At 40.5% G+C, this 15,478-nt stretch overlaps 1 protein-coding gene across 1 annotated transcript in view; it reads left to right on the top strand.

Annotated features, from left to right (window-relative positions):
• RNF144B (ring finger protein 144B) overlaps positions 1-15,176 on the top strand; it is an 84,433-nt gene extending 69,257 nt beyond the window's left edge. Inside the window, exons 5-8 of the mRNA XM_008056550.1 lie at positions 2,249-2,453; positions 4,910-5,054; positions 12,397-12,486; positions 13,986-15,176. Of these exons, the coding sequence (XP_008054741.1) occupies positions 2,249-2,453; positions 4,910-5,054; positions 12,397-12,486; positions 13,986-14,126 (581 nt within the window). The 3' untranslated portion in view covers positions 14,127-15,176. The remainder of the gene's footprint in view (positions 1-2,248; positions 2,454-4,909; positions 5,055-12,396; positions 12,487-13,985) is intronic.
• Positions 15,177-15,478: the final 302 nt, after the last annotated feature.

Genomic DNA, 15,478 nt, shown 5'->3' on the forward strand with positions numbered 1-15,478 from the left:
TGTGTCTGTTCATATCTTTTGCCCATTTTATAATGGAGTTGTTTGTTTTCTTCTTTTCAGTACTCTGCTAAGTATTTTAATCAGTTAGCGTTAGGATAACAAGTCGCATCCTTGTGTCTTCTTAAGGTGATCACTAGGGATGCTATAAATTTTAACAGTAATGTGTGTCTTAACTTTTCCTTACTTTTCCTTCTTTTTCATCAAACTTTTAAAAGACCTCTAATTTCTAAGAAATGGTAAGTAGATTCTTGATGTGAGAGCCCTTAGCTCTAAGTTACATACCAGCCTTCATTTCTTTGGGTTTAGTATTTGTGAAGCAGGGATAATAGTTTCGAAGAAAATATTAAATGGTATTTAATGGAAATAATGTTCAAGATCTTGGACCCTATATTTGTCACTATTTCCTTGATTTCTCAAAGTTTTAGAGATCTTAGCAGGTCCCTCCCTTGGGGTCTGAGCATCTGTGAATCATAGAATTATATTTGTGCTTTTAGGAGGGAGGGGACCCCCAAATCTCCAGGATTATCTTTTTGGAGGGCAGGCCCCTTGTAGTACACTCAGAATTTGCTCCTCTGGACCAAATGGTCAATGAAAGTTTTTATCTGTAAGTTTTGAGAAGGTCGCAATTTGGGGAAGAAACATCCTGAGTTGTGACAAACAGGTGACTGGTTCTTCCACTATGAAAACGCACCTGCCTACACTGTGCTGACCAAAAACAGCGTGATCCCCATGTCCCGCCTCCCTATTCAGTTGCCCTGAGTGACTTTTTTGTTTCCTTGAATGAAAAAAGTCCTCAGAGGGAAATGTTTTGCTGATGTGGAAGAGGCAAAACAAAAAATGGTAGAAGCACTAAAAGGCATCAAAATTGATGCGTTCAAAACTGTTTTGAGCAATGGAAAAAGCATCTCAATGGGTGTATTGCATCAAATGGGGTGATGCAATACACCTATTGAAGGTGACTGAAATACATAAACTTGTATATGTAAGAAAAAATACACAATTTTTTAAATAAATGAGTTGCAGGTTTTGGGGATTCCCCTCGTATTTGTGTCAAAGAATCATCATTTTTAACCCTTTACCCTAGAATTATTAGATAAGACCATATATTTAAGGATGCTGTTTTTGAATGAAAACTTATAGATCCAATTATTCCATTTTCTAGCTAAGACATCAATGGCAACAGTATTTTACTGGAACACTTCAGACTTTATCTCCTGACATTCACTTGTAAAATGATTCACTTTAAAAACTAAACTCCTACTTAATACCTTTACTTCCTTTTCCCACCACCCTTTGGATTAATTTATCTGCTGCGTATACATTTCTAGGAACCATGAATTTTAGCAGGTTTAAGCCTAGAATCTTATCGGTTCAAAATTTCCAAAATACATGAGTTCAGAGAAAAAAAGGGCTACTCTACGCCTCAAATAATATACATTTTTAATACATACATTAAAGGTCATATTAGAAAGAAAGAATATGGGTCTGTTAATGGATAGAAAAAAAAAACTAAGCAAAATTTGTAACTATTTAAACAGATGATTGTCCACATGCCAACCCCATCTTCTTTAATGCATGTCATATGGATCAAGCCAATATCATTATCATCTGTAGAAGTTCCTTTTTGTTTTTAGAATGTGAGGGTCTTTTATAAATTGCCCCTAAATAGCACGTTAGTAGGGCAGCAGAATACCCAAATTGACAAGGTAATCTGACTTCTTGGCTAGGCTACGATGGATACTGTTTGGTCTCTAAACTGTTTTGATTCTTCCTTATTCTTTAATTCCCAGTAATACAATGGAAGAAACCTCACTACTTATTTCTCAGTGCCCACAAAAGTAAAAATCTTTTGTGAAAAATACCTTTCCTTTTTTTTTGACTATTCTTTATGTCCAGGTTAGTGCCCAAATAGTAGAAGGGATTTGAGATTTTTGCCTATTTTTGAGGACTCAAAGGTGAGAAATATTCTAAGAGAGTTGTGAATTTTGGTTAGAGAGAACATTTCTGTTCTGTTCACAAAGGCAGTGGTCACCATGAATGCCTACTTTGAGAAATGTGACAGGGCTGAGTGACTTTGTGGGTGGTAGGTTTGGATTCATTATGAAGACTAATAGTAGAAATCATTACCCTTGGTTATATTATATTTCCATAAGTGTTAGTTTATGAAAGAGGGTAAATGAAAGCAAGAAAGCCTCAAGCTCGAGTCAAAGACAGATAGATCATCACATTTTCTTTCTTTGTGCTTTAGAAGTTCACCTGGACCCCTACCGAACATGGTGTCCTATTGCAGAGTGTCAGACAGTATGCCCAGTTGCGTCGAGTGACCCAGGACAGCCTGTGCTGGTGGAATGCCCTTCTTGCCACCTGAAATTCTGTTCATGTTGCAAGGATGCTTGGCATGCAGAAGTCTCCTGTAGAGACAGTCAGCCTGTTGTCCTGCCAACAGAACATGGGTAAGAGAGGAAACTTTGTCTTTGGTATTATCTACCAGTTTTCTTAGAAATTCAACACATGTTGCTTGGAGAAAGAGTGATATTGTGATAATGTTTAGAGATTTTTTTTTTTTCTGCAGAACTTCCCTGAGAAATGCCTCAGAACAGGTAAGTTGCTAACAAAGAATAAACAAAAAAGCATTTCTAGTTATTTGCCCCAGGAGACTCTTCCAGATATTGCTGAAATTAGAGTGTGTATGAGTTTTACTTTCTCTTTAGATAGAGAGGTACCATACACCACAGCTTCTCAGTAGGAAGTCATGATTTGTCCATGGCTATTTGCTTAGATGCCATGTCTACTACTATTGGTATCTGTTCTTCTTTGCTTATAATTAATATATCTTGTTCTTCTTGCCTGCCAAATGTGACAGAAATTATTTCCTTACCTGACTAAACCACCAGCTTGCAAAGGGTGTCAAGTCCTACATGTTTAGGTAACAGAGGGAGAAGCTGGGCTCGGTGGCTCAGCCTGTAATCCTGCGCCTTGGGAGGCTGAGGTGAGTGGATTGCCTGAGCCTGAGGGTTCGAGACCCGCCTGGGCAACTTGGCGAGACCTCATCTCTACAATAAATCAAAAAATTAGCCGGGTGTGGTAGCGCTCGCCTATAGTTCCAGCTACTTGGAAAGCTGAGGCGGAGGGATCGCCGGAGCCCAGCAGGTCGAGGCTGCGGTGGCCGGGAGAGGCCACTGCACTCCAGTCCGGGCGACAGAGTGAGACTCCAACTAAAAAAACAAAAACAAAAACACCCCCCCAAAAAACAGAGGGAGATTCTCTCTCTCTCTCTCTCTGATTCTCTCTCTCTCTCTCTCTCTGTCTCTCTCTTAATTTATTGTAGAGGTGAGGTCTCACCAAGTTGCCCAGGCTGATCTAGAACCCGCAGGCTCAGACAATTCACTTGCCTCGGCCTCCCAAAGTGCTGAGATTACAGGCTGAGCCACCTAGCGCGCTTGAGTTTCTCTCTTAAAACTTTATGTTCTGAAAAGACAGTGCCAAGGCTGATATTTTGTTATGATGAGAAGCAATTGAATCTGTTTCTTTTAGTATGGAGGGTTTTTATGAGCAGCAGTAGGACCCAGAGTGAGAGACCTCTGTGCCTGATCCCTTGCTTTGTTTGAGGTTGTGGCTGTTTGCATCAGCAAGAACAAAATACCAGTGTTATAGCCCAGTTGGCTTAGTCACCAAGTGCCCTCAGAGTGAGTAGAACCAGTCTTCAGGAATAGTAATCCTACCTGGCTATGATACTGTTTCTGAATCTCAGAACAAACAAATCAACAGGGGAAGAAAAGAATTAATATACATGACAGGCATGCACCTTCTTAGATTTATACCAGTGCCACCTACATTTTTACTGCCACAGCTTTCTGATTATCACAGGGCAATGTAAAGAACTCAGAGGAAAGGAGGATTTGAATCCTGACATGGTCAATGGTATCTATGTATCTCATACAAGTCACTCAGCTTCTATGAGTCTGTCTCCCCACTTGAAAAAAAAAGGGAATTAAGAGACAAGTTGAGCATTTCTTATCTGAAATGCTTGGGATCAGAGGTGTTTTGGATTGTGGAATATTTGCATTATATACTTACTGGTTGACAATCCCTAATCCAAAAATCTGAAATACTCCCATGAGCATTTGCTTTGCGCATCACATCAGCGCTCACAAAGTTTTGTATTTTGTATTTCAGGTTTTTGGATTAGGGGTGCTCAAACCATAGTAATTGTCTCACCACTGTATAAGGTTATGTCTGTACCAAATTTGGTCATAGATTTTGCACTTTGTGCATTGGATGTCTCTCCCTGGGTGCTGGGTGGAGGTTCTGATAAACAGTAGCTAAAGTATCACCCAGAGCTGTGACTCACCCAGCTCTTCTTCCTTCCCATGCCACTTGGTGCTGCTTTTTACTTTCTGTGCCCTTTTGGGCTGTGATCCTGTGTTAGCCTGTTCATCTGTTTGGAGAAGGTCTTTTTAATAATATTGAACATTTATTTTAAAGTGTTGATTATTGAGACCTCCTTCTTCATTTTTTTAATGAACAAACTGTTAGATTTTCTATGCCTGGTTTGGATCCTAAGCTAGCTTCTCTACTGTGTAGCTGATTCCTTCCATTTCTTATTCAGGCAATGTGTGTTTAGGGAATGAAATATTAATTTGGCAAAATAGTACATTAAATCAGCCATGGAAAGTGTAATTATATATTTTACTCAAAATCCAAATCAATAACTTAAGATTCCTTCTTGTTTGGTTTGTTTGCACATCTAATAATCTGTCTCTTTTCTATTTACCCACACCCTTTTCTTTGGAAGTGAATTAAGCATGGGTAACTAAGAGTTCATTACCTAAGCGTTCGTTACGAAAGCCCTGGGACTTTGGTTGATGACCATCAACTGAATGTAGTTTATCATTCATTTTGCTTGCAGGGCCCTCTTTGGAACAGATGCAGAAGCTCCCATTAAGCAATGCCCAGTTTGCCGGGTTTATATTGAACGCAATGAAGGCTGTGCTCAGATGATGTGTAAAAACTGCAAGCACACGTTTTGCTGGTACTGTCTCCAGAACCTGGACGTAAGTGCCACCTAGAAGAGGTTCATCCTGTGGTCTTTTCTTACTGTATCTGCTCCACAACTGGCATCCTACAGATTTTTCTTTTAAAATATTGAAACTATTTTTGTCCTGCAAAAGGAATTTATTTTTTTCATGAGATGTTCTAAGTCTGCTACTTTAAATATCTATAAAACCTCTTTTTTATTACATTGGATTTGTCCCCTTAACTTTACAGGCAAGCTTTTGTTTTAGGGGCGTTTCCTGCTTTTTGGGCATTATCTCACTCTATTATATAAAGGACTCTTGTACCTTAGTTTTATATTGTTGTTGCAACAAATTACCACATGAGTGACTTAGACAACATAAATGTGATATCTTATAGTTCTGCAATGTTACAAGTCTGACATAGGTTTCAGTGGGTTAAAATCAAGATGTTGGCAGGGTTGCTTTCCTTTCTGGAGGCCCTAAGGGAAAATCTGTTTTCTCGCCTTTTCTACTTTCTAGAGGCTGCATGCTTGTGGCCCCCTTTCTCCATCTTCAAAGCCAGCAGCATCACGTTTCTTGGACCCCTTTTCTGTGGTCATCCCTCCTCTCATGACAGCTGGAAAAAGTTCTCTGCCTTTAAGAACTCATGTGATCATATTGGGCCCATATGGATATATAGGATAATCTCCTTCATCTTAAAGTCCTTAATTTGATCACACTTGCAAAATTCTTTTTGCCATGTAAGGTACACTCTTACATACTAGGGATTAGGCCATGGACATCTTTGGCAGGGGGCGATTATGCTGTCTTTCTTATTAGGTCGTTTTCTTTTTGAATTTAAAGAAAAAACGATTCAAATTCATGGTTTCTTTTAACTAAGCAACTCATTCTCTTTCATTCATTGGTGTGACAGATTTATTGCTACTCTTTTGTCAATGTTTCCTTCTCAGATCAAAGGGCGTGGCTTATTTCCCCTCATCATTCACAAAGCATATCTTCTCAATTTAGATTTGATTTTAGTCAGCCCTATGCCAAAGTTAATGGTAACTACAGAGTCAAAAGATGGTGTGAGGGATTAGTGAGGTCTTTCTTCGATTCTGGTCTTTTGAAGTTTGGGGTAGTGTAAATTGTTTATAGATATTTCTTTTTTTTTTTTTGAGTTGGAGTCTCACTCCATCGTCCAGACTAGAGTGCAGTGGCCACTGCAGCCTCGACCTGCTGGGCTCCAGCGATTCTTCCGCCTCAGCCTTCCAGGTAGCTGGAACTACAGGCACGCGCTACCACGCTTGGTTGATTTTTTGATTTATTGTAGAGATGAGGTCTCGCTGCCCAGGCGGGTCTCAAACCCGCGGGCTCAGGCAATCCACTCACCTCAGCCTCCCAAAGACGCGGGATTACAGGCTGAGCCACCGAGCCTGGCTTTAGATATTTCTTATTTTGGCAGTTTGGATGTATAAGATATATCCATTTCAGCACAAGCCCTCAGTCATGGTTGAGTTGCCATCCTTTTCTCAGCTCTTCCTTTTGGTTGCTTGGATTGCTTTAATCTGACAAGTAGTTTGTGTAGTGTTTCAGTATCATACATGTTAGTGAGTAAGCAGTTATATATGATATCTACAGCCCACTGCATGCCTCATTTTTAACTGAAAATTAGATAAGTCGTTTGAGATGACATGTATGAGTTAATCAACCACTCCAATTAGCATCATACTAGCGGTCTTAGCAAGAGCAATCCAGAAGAGAAAGAAATAAAAGGCATTCAAATCAGCAAGGTCAAACTCTCTGTTCACAGATGACGTTACTATATACCTAGAAAACCCTAAAGACTCCTCCAAGACGCTTCTAAACCTGATACATGACTTTACTAAAGTCTCAGGATACAAAATCAATGTACAAAAACCAGTAGTATTTCTATATCCCAATGATGCTCAATCAAGAGCTCAATCTCATTTACAACAGACACGCACCCACACCTAGAAATACACTTAACCAAGGAGGTAAAAGAACTCTACAAGGAGAACTACAAAACACTGATAAAATAAATTGTGGACAGTACAAACATATTGTCTCATGGATCAGAAGAATCATTATTGTTAAAATGATCATACTGCCCATAGCAATCTACAGATTTTTTTTTTACTTCTGAACTTTTTGTTGGCCTCCTGCTTCCCCAGAGGGTACCCTGCTCCTGCTGCCTCAACACCTCATAACTGTGCTGTCATTGGTCTCGTACATCAATTTGCTTGTGGGTGGTGGTCTTTTGTATGGTCTGAATGGAGCTGCTACTGTCCAGAGCATCATCGAGACTGAGGTCCTCACTGTCCTCCTGCAGGCGGTGGTAGGTGGCGATCTCAGCCTCCAATTTGACCTTGATGTTCAGCAGAACCTCATACTCCTGGGCCTGGCGCTGGCCCTCTCTGCCCAGGTCTGTGCCAGCTCAGATTCCAGGTGCAGTAGAGCCCCGTTGAGCTGCTCCATCTCCATGGCTTTGCAAGCCTCCACCTCTCTCAGGCTGTCCTCCAAGCTGGCCTTCTGGTTTCTCATGGAGTCCAAATCAATCCCCAAGGACTGTGCTGTATGTCTCAGCTCCCTGAGCATCATCTTGGCAACTGTGATTTTGGTGTACTACGTGGTAACTACTGGGGTCCTCTCCTCCATCTGCTGGGATCTGTACTTGTCCAACTCCTCTTGGTTCTTCTGAGCCAGCTCATCATACTGGGTCTGGATGTCTGCTATGATCTTGCTGAGGTCCTGAGATTTGGGGCATCTATCTCCATGGTCAACCCAGAACTGGCAATCTGGGCTTGTAGGCCTTTTACTTCTTCCTTGTGGTTCATGAAGAGCAGCTCTTCTTTGAGAGTCTTGATCTCTGTCTCTAGCTGCAGCTGGGTAACATTAGTGTCATCAGTGACCTTGTGGAGCCCATTTGATGTCGTTCTCCATGGACTGATGTGTGGCCAGCTGTCTCATACTTGACTCTAAAGTCACCAGCAGCAAGATGGGCATTGTCAATCTACAGAATGATGTGGGCATTGTCCATAGAACTTGCAAAGATCTGAGCCCTCAGGTCCTCGATGGTCTTGAAGTAATACCCCAGTCTCTGACTGGAGTCCCTTTTTCTCTGGGTATTCCCGGATTTTGCTCTCTAGCCTCTGATTCTTGATCTCCAGGCTCCTCCCCCTCTCCAGGTAGGAGGCCAGGTGGTTGTTCAGCTCTTGCTTGGCCTCCTTCTTGCTTTGGATGCCCCCTAGACTCCCAGCCATCCTTGCAGCCAGGCCCCTGGACCACCAGTTACCCTGGAAGCTGGTGGAGCCTAAGCCCCAGTGCGTACATAGATGCTGACTGTGCTGCTGATGGGCCAGAGACTGGGTGACTGGATGGAGTCCAGGGACCAGTAGTTGGTGGAGCAAGTGGTGAAGCTCAAGGGGGCAGCAGAGGAGAGCCAGATGGCAGTACTCATGTTCTCAATCTATGGATTTAATGAATTTCCTATAAAAATACCAACATCATTTTTCACAGAACTAGAAAAGACAGTTCTAAAGTTTATATGGATCCAAACAAGAACCCAAATAACCAAAGCAATCCTAAGTAAAAAGAACAAATTAGGAGGCATCACATTGCCTGACTTCAATTTATACTAAAAGACTATAGTAACTAAAACAGCATGGTACTGGTACAATAATAGACAGATCGATCAATGGAACAGAATAAAGAACCCAGAAATAAAGCCATACAACTGCAGCCAACTGATCTTTGACAAATTCAACAATAATATACACTGGGGAAATGACACCCTATTCATTAAATGGTGCTGGGAAAATTGGCTAGCCATATGCATAAGGATAAAACTGGACTCCTATCTCTCACGATCTATGAAAAATAATTCAAGATGGATTAAATACTTAAATGTTATAAAAATCCTAGGAGAAAACCTAGGTTTTCCTTCTGGACATTGTTCTAGGCAAAGAATTTATGACTAAGCCCTCAAAAGGAAACACAACAAAAACAAAAATAGACAAATTGGACTTAATTAAACTAAAAAGCTCCTGCACAGAAAAATAACAGAGTAAACCGACAGTTTAAAGAATGAGAAAAATATCTGGAAACAATGCATCTATCTGACAAAGGGCTAATATTCATAATCTACAAGAAAATCAAACAACTCAACATAGAAAAGACAAATAACCCCATTAAAAAGTAGGCAAAGGACATGAACAAGCATTCTGCAAAATAAGATATATAAATGGCCAACAAACGTGAAAAAATGCTCACCAATCAGAGAAATGCAAACTAAGGCCACAGTGAGATATCATCTTACACCAGTCAGAATGACTATTTTTAAAGAGTCAAATAACAGATATTAGTGCAGAAATGCAGAGAAAAGTGAATGCTCATACACTGTTGGTGGGATGGTAAACTAGTTCAACCTCTAAGAAAAACAGTATGGAGATTTCTCAAAGAACCAAAAATAAAGTTATCATTGGATCCAGCAAATCCCACTGCTAGCTATCTACCCAAAGGAAAAGAAATCATTATATAAAAAAGACACCTGTATTTGTGCATCAATTGTAGCACTATTTACATGAAACCAACCTACATGCCTATCAATGATTGACTGGATAAAGAAAATGTGGAATATATACACTGTGGAATACTACACAGCCATAAAAAAGGACAAAATCTTATCCTTTGCCGCAACATGGATGAAGCTGGAGAGCATCTTCCTAAGTGAACTAACTCAGAAACAGAAGACCAGACACCACGTGGTCTTGCTTATATGTGGGAGCTAAATGGCCACAATGATGGAAATAATAGACACTGGGACATGAAAAGGGGGGTGGTAAGGAGAAGGGTTAGAGTTCAGAAGTTACCTATTGGATATGATGTTCACTATCTGGGGGGATGGGTCACATGAAGCCCAATCCCTACCACTACACACTATGTCCATGTAACAGAGCCTCAAATAAAATAAAATTTAAAAAAGAGTTTTAACAATCAGCTTGATTTCAGTGTTTCAAGAAGAGGTAAAAATTGAGGAGAGGAAAACGAACATTTTAGACTCCAGAAGTGCAGCAGCTCAGATTGAAATAAATGTTTTTCTTTTTTTATTTTTATTGTTTTGAGTCGGAGTCTCTTTTTTAAAAAAATTGATGTATTATAGTCCCTTTAACTACAATTATGTTTGATATTTAAGACCTATCATAATTCTAAATGAGTGATATTCTGGGTTAGGATTTCACTGATAGTATACTACACATGCATTACAAATGAAAATAAAATATTTTTTTTCCAAATTTAGCCAGAATATTAATTGGGTTCATATCCATAAGGAGCTGAGCCCATGAGGTTCTCTTTAGGAGACCAGAGTGTAAGGGAATAAATATGTGTACCAGATCTGCATCCTTTGACTGAAATATGTTTGGGGCTTGATGTTGCAAAGAACACACTGTTCTATCACTTGTGCTGTTCTGGTCATTGAGATGAAATGGTACAGACGTTAAATGGCTGAACACACCAACTTCAAATATTGAAGCATCTTTTTTTCTGGTCACTTTTTTGAGATTTCATTTTCTCTGTTTTAGCCAGGGGCACTGGCTTATTGGTAATGATGTTTTTCTCTAGGTTAGTGGAGTTCTATGTCAGATCTCTATTTATAGGAAAGTTTGAGAGCATGAGACCAGGTGACAGGTGATTGTCTAAAATCTAAGCCTGAGACAGACACCAAATGGATTTTGAGTGTTGCTGGAGTGTTTGAGTTTGTTCCTGCCTTGATCCTTATCTTCGGAGATTCAGAGGATGTAGTATTCTTTTTTTTTTTTTTCTTGAGTTGAAGTCTCACTCTGTCGCCCAGACTGGAGTGTAGTGGCCGCTCCCGGCCACCACAGCCTCAACCTGCTGGGCTCTGGTGATCCTTCCGCCTCAGCCTTCTGAGTAGCCGGAATAACAGGCACGTGCTACCACACCCGGCTGATTTTTTTTTTTTTTTTGATTTATTGTAGAGATGAGGTCTCACTGCCCAGGCGGATCTCGAACACGTGGGCTCAGGCAATCCACTCACCTCAGCCTCCCAAAGTGAGGGATTACAGTCTGAGCCACAGAGCCCGGCTGGATGTAGTATTCTTAATTGTCTGCTTTTGAATTCTATTCCCTTCGTAGCCTTAGAGACTAAGTGCCCTTCAATGAATGATCTCTTCCTTCTCTTGTGACTTCAGCTTCCACTCTACTGTCTCAACATATCCATGCATTTGACTGTATTCCATTAAAAAATAAGTAGACTTTTTTTAAAGCCTATACTTTTTCCTTACTACCCCTCTATTTCTCTCCTTCCTTTAGAAACCAAACTTCAAAAAAGCCTAATCATCTCTTGCTGTTGAGATTTGCTTACCTCCCAATCATTGCAATATGTTCAGATAATCACACCCTGACTATTCTTTCTCAGGTTTTGAGTGATTTCTTACTGGTACAATCTAATGGATCCTTCAGTCCTTATTCCTTCAGTCCTAGATTCTCTGCTGCTTTTGACACCTTTCCCACCTCCAGTTCAGTGATACCATCTCTGCTGGTTTTCCTTCTACCTTTCTGGCCATGTCTCAGTTCCCTTTCCAGGCTCCTCTTGACCCCTTCTTAAATATTTGTGTTCAACAGCCTCTTTGCTTCTCATTCTATACCTCTTCCTGGATAATCTCATTCTCTTTTATGTCTTTTTTTTTGGTGTGCCACCCCATGTGCACTGATTCTTAAGTCTTTTTTCAAAAAGATCTAGATCTATGCAATGAGCTGCCTTTTGAACAGTACTGCTTGGATATCTCAATTATCTCTCAAGTTCAACATGTTCAAACTTATTATCTTCCCAACAAAATTCATCTCAGTGTTGTCATTTCTCTTGATGAAACTGTTGCCTTCTTTCTACCCAGTGGCTTTCCCCTCATCTCTGTTTTCTTCTCCCCATTTGTCCATCTAGTTAGTTACCTTGTTAATATCTCACGACATAACCTCCTTTTCTCTATCCATCCTCAGTTACTGGCACTTTCTTGTTACTGGTTTGTCACAACAGTCTTTTCGCTGCCTTGCTCCTGGCCTTCCCATTCCATTGCACCTCTGGCAGAGCTATCTTTCTAAGATAATTGTTCAGGTCATTACTCTGGTTTTTTGGGTTTTTTGTTTTAGAATCAATCAATAGTCTCATTGATCATGATCCATTTTCACTCAGTGATTTACAAAACTACCAAGATAAAGATTACAGGCTTAGAATTCCTAGAGGGAGTCGTTAATATCACCAGAGAGACTTTGTGCTTCCACTAGGTCATCTGATGTGGGTTGTATGCATCTCTCAATTCAAAACCACATGCTTACTGAAACTTCTCTCTTTGTTTTTCAGAATGACATTTTCCTTAGACATTATGACAAAGGACCATGCAGGAATAAACTCGGCCATTCAAGAGCATCGGTAATGTGGAACCGAACACAGGTACCCTGACCTTAAAGGAATCATGACATGAACCAGACTTATGATGGATTAAAGAACCCACCTCTTCATCTTCCCCACTCTATTCACTTCTACCATCCTAGCCTGGGAGGTTCTGGCGAGTTCTAGGGCAAGCCTGGCAAAAAGTAATGGGGCAACTTTCCAAAGTTAATTCATTCAAAGAGCACAGTCTCCTTGAGGACAGGTGGAGGGGCAGGAGCACCAGAGCAGCCAAGCAATTAAGAATGTCTTGCAGAATGCAGGCAGATGTTCTTTCCTCTTGAAAAACAGTGGAAGAACTTTCCTAAAACCCTTTGAGGCATGTTAACTATCAAAGGCAGTACTCTAAAACCCTATGAGCCTTGCTGGGGCTTAGATCCCTTTCATATGCCATTGTGTGTTAATGTGGTAGGTTCAAAGTGAGTTATGGCTTAATTTTAATCATATTTTGCATTTATTGAAAGTTGTATTCATTTCGAGAGGGTTAAGGCTAATATCCTAGTAATCATTATTAACATCTCCATGAGACAGTTGAGAAAACTCAGGTAGAAAGAGAGCCAACCAGCAATTCATGATTATACTGAACTTGCAACAGCTTAAGTTAGCATTTGGTTTGTTTTCATCCTTTATTTAGTCCTGTGTATCTCCCTGGTATGTATCTAGTCCAGACCATTGCTGGGAACTAATTATAACTGGTTCCATAATTGCTGGTCCTATAAATATAAACATTTTATGTGACTGAGATGGTATCTTGTTTGGGCTGCTGTAACAAATTACCATAGACTTGGAGGCTTAAAGAACATAAATTTATTTCTCACAGTTCTGGAGGCTGGGAAGTCCAAGGTCTGGATTCTAGCATGGTCAGGTTCTGGTAAAACCTCTCTTCCTGGTTGAAGATGGTCATTTTCTTGTTGTGTCTTAACATGGTAGAGAGACTAGAGAAAGGAAGGGAGTTTTCTGGCATCTCTTCTTATAAGAGATAAGAACATTGATCCCATCATTAGGGCCGTACCTTTATAACCTAATTAACTTTCAAAGACTCTGTCTCCAAATACCACCATATTACAAATTTAGGATTTTGCTGGGCACAGTGGCTCACACCTGTCAGCATTTTGGGAACTGGAGGCAAGAGGATTGCCCAAAGTCAGGGGTTCAAGACCAGCCTGAGCAACTTGGCGAGACCTTGTCTCTACAGTAAATAAAAAAACCAGCCAGGCATGGTGGCACATGCCTGTGATTCCAGCTACTTGGGATGCTGAGGTGGAAGGATCATCTGAGCCCAGTAGGTTGAGGCTGCAGTGGCTGTGAGTGTGCCACTGCACCCCAACCTGGGCAACAGAGTAAGATTCTGACTCAAAGAAAAAAAAAAGAAAGTTTAGGGTTTCAATGTATGAGTTCTGGGGGGACACAAACATTTGGTCTGTAGCAGATGGTATAATTGGAATAAGTAAACATATCAAAAAGATTAACTGCTGAAATGTGCTTTTCTTTTACATTTCCAGGTGGTGGGGATTCTTGTAGGCTTGGGCATCATTGCCTTGGTAACTTCACCTTTGTTACTCCTGGCTTCCCCATGTATAATCTGTTGTGTTTGCAAGTCCTGTCGGGGCAAGAAGAAAAAGCATGATCCATCCACAACCTAAAGGTCTTTGTGTTCACATGCCACAGATGTCTGAGTTGTATGAGACAGCACAGTGATAAAGCCCCACTTAGTGACCTTGCCTCCTCCTCCTTGCCAAACTTTGGAAGTGCCTCCGTGTCCAGACTTTGAACCTGCCTACCAGCCTTCAGCATTGGAAAAGGCTGAGTCCCGGGTGTGAGTGTTCCTGTATGACAAGAACTGAGCTTTGCAGTCCGGGCTATGTCTATGGAAGATGTTGAGAGATTTGGGTTGCTTGGGAAGAATGAACACATCATCATTTTATCATCCAAGGGATCCCACTGGACTATTAAACTTCCAGCCAAATTAAAGGAGCCTGAGTGAACATTCAATATAATAAATGTGTTGTCATGATTGGCAACGTAAAAGATAACTGAGAAGCCAGAGTCTGTTCTGTGTTGATTTGATCACCACAACATGATAAGGGGAAGCACGATAAGGAGGGAAAGGATAAGACTGTGTAAGGAGAAATCCTCATAAGAGCTATAAAATAGGCTGTTTATCTTTGGAGCTGATATGGTGCTGGCTACGGGGTGTGCTGTTCCCAGCATTCCCACAATGACTTGGGAAACTAGCAGAAACACAATAGGTTTCTCTCTGTGTGATCTCAGCTTCAAGCAGGAGAAACTGCTACGCAGAGGGAGTTGTCCCTTCCCAGTAAAAGGGTTGCAGCATGTAAAACAATGTTGTCTGATTTAGTGGCTCTCCCTTGGCAAATGTAACTTTTCTAAGGTGGCCAACTTCTCTCTTATAGCTGGTAGCTGTGGTCTACAAAATTGTTTCATATGAAATATAGGTAGACTGGTAGGGTTCAAAACCTTCTTCATAGATTACAGGGATCTTTCTTGGGCTCTGTGTTCATATACCCAACAGACTGGAATTGGACCTAAGAGTATACCCCAAGAGTAAATATTAAACTCCATATGTACATCTAGAATTCAGATGACTTGCAGCCTGCCTACACTTTCTGTCCATTGGACATGCATGGATATACCCAATAGTACACATAAAATAAATGTTTACTTAAAAGCCATTCTACTCTTCTGTGACTAAAATGGTTTATTATAAATCACCCTAATGATTTTTTTTTGCATATTATATGTGTGAATTTTGGTTGCAAGTTCATGACTTATCCAAGGGGAATAAGCATAACTCTTTTAAAACAATACTTAGTACGATATTATGCCATATCTGTTGGTAAGAACTCTAATCGATAATCAGGTTATTTACATGCTTCAAACACAGAGCAGTTCTCTTCTGAGCATAATTTCTTATTGTTTTTTCAGCATCTGTTAGGACAATCTGTATACTTCCTATGTGTACAAGGCACTGATC

This window comes from Carlito syrichta, unplaced genomic scaffold, assembly GCF_000164805.1.
Source record: "Carlito syrichta isolate Samal-C Ts95f unplaced genomic scaffold, Tarsius_syrichta-2.0.1 Scaffold302395, whole genome shotgun sequence".
In the NCBI taxonomy this organism is placed as follows: Eukaryota; Metazoa; Chordata; class Mammalia; order Primates; family Tarsiidae; genus Carlito; species Carlito syrichta.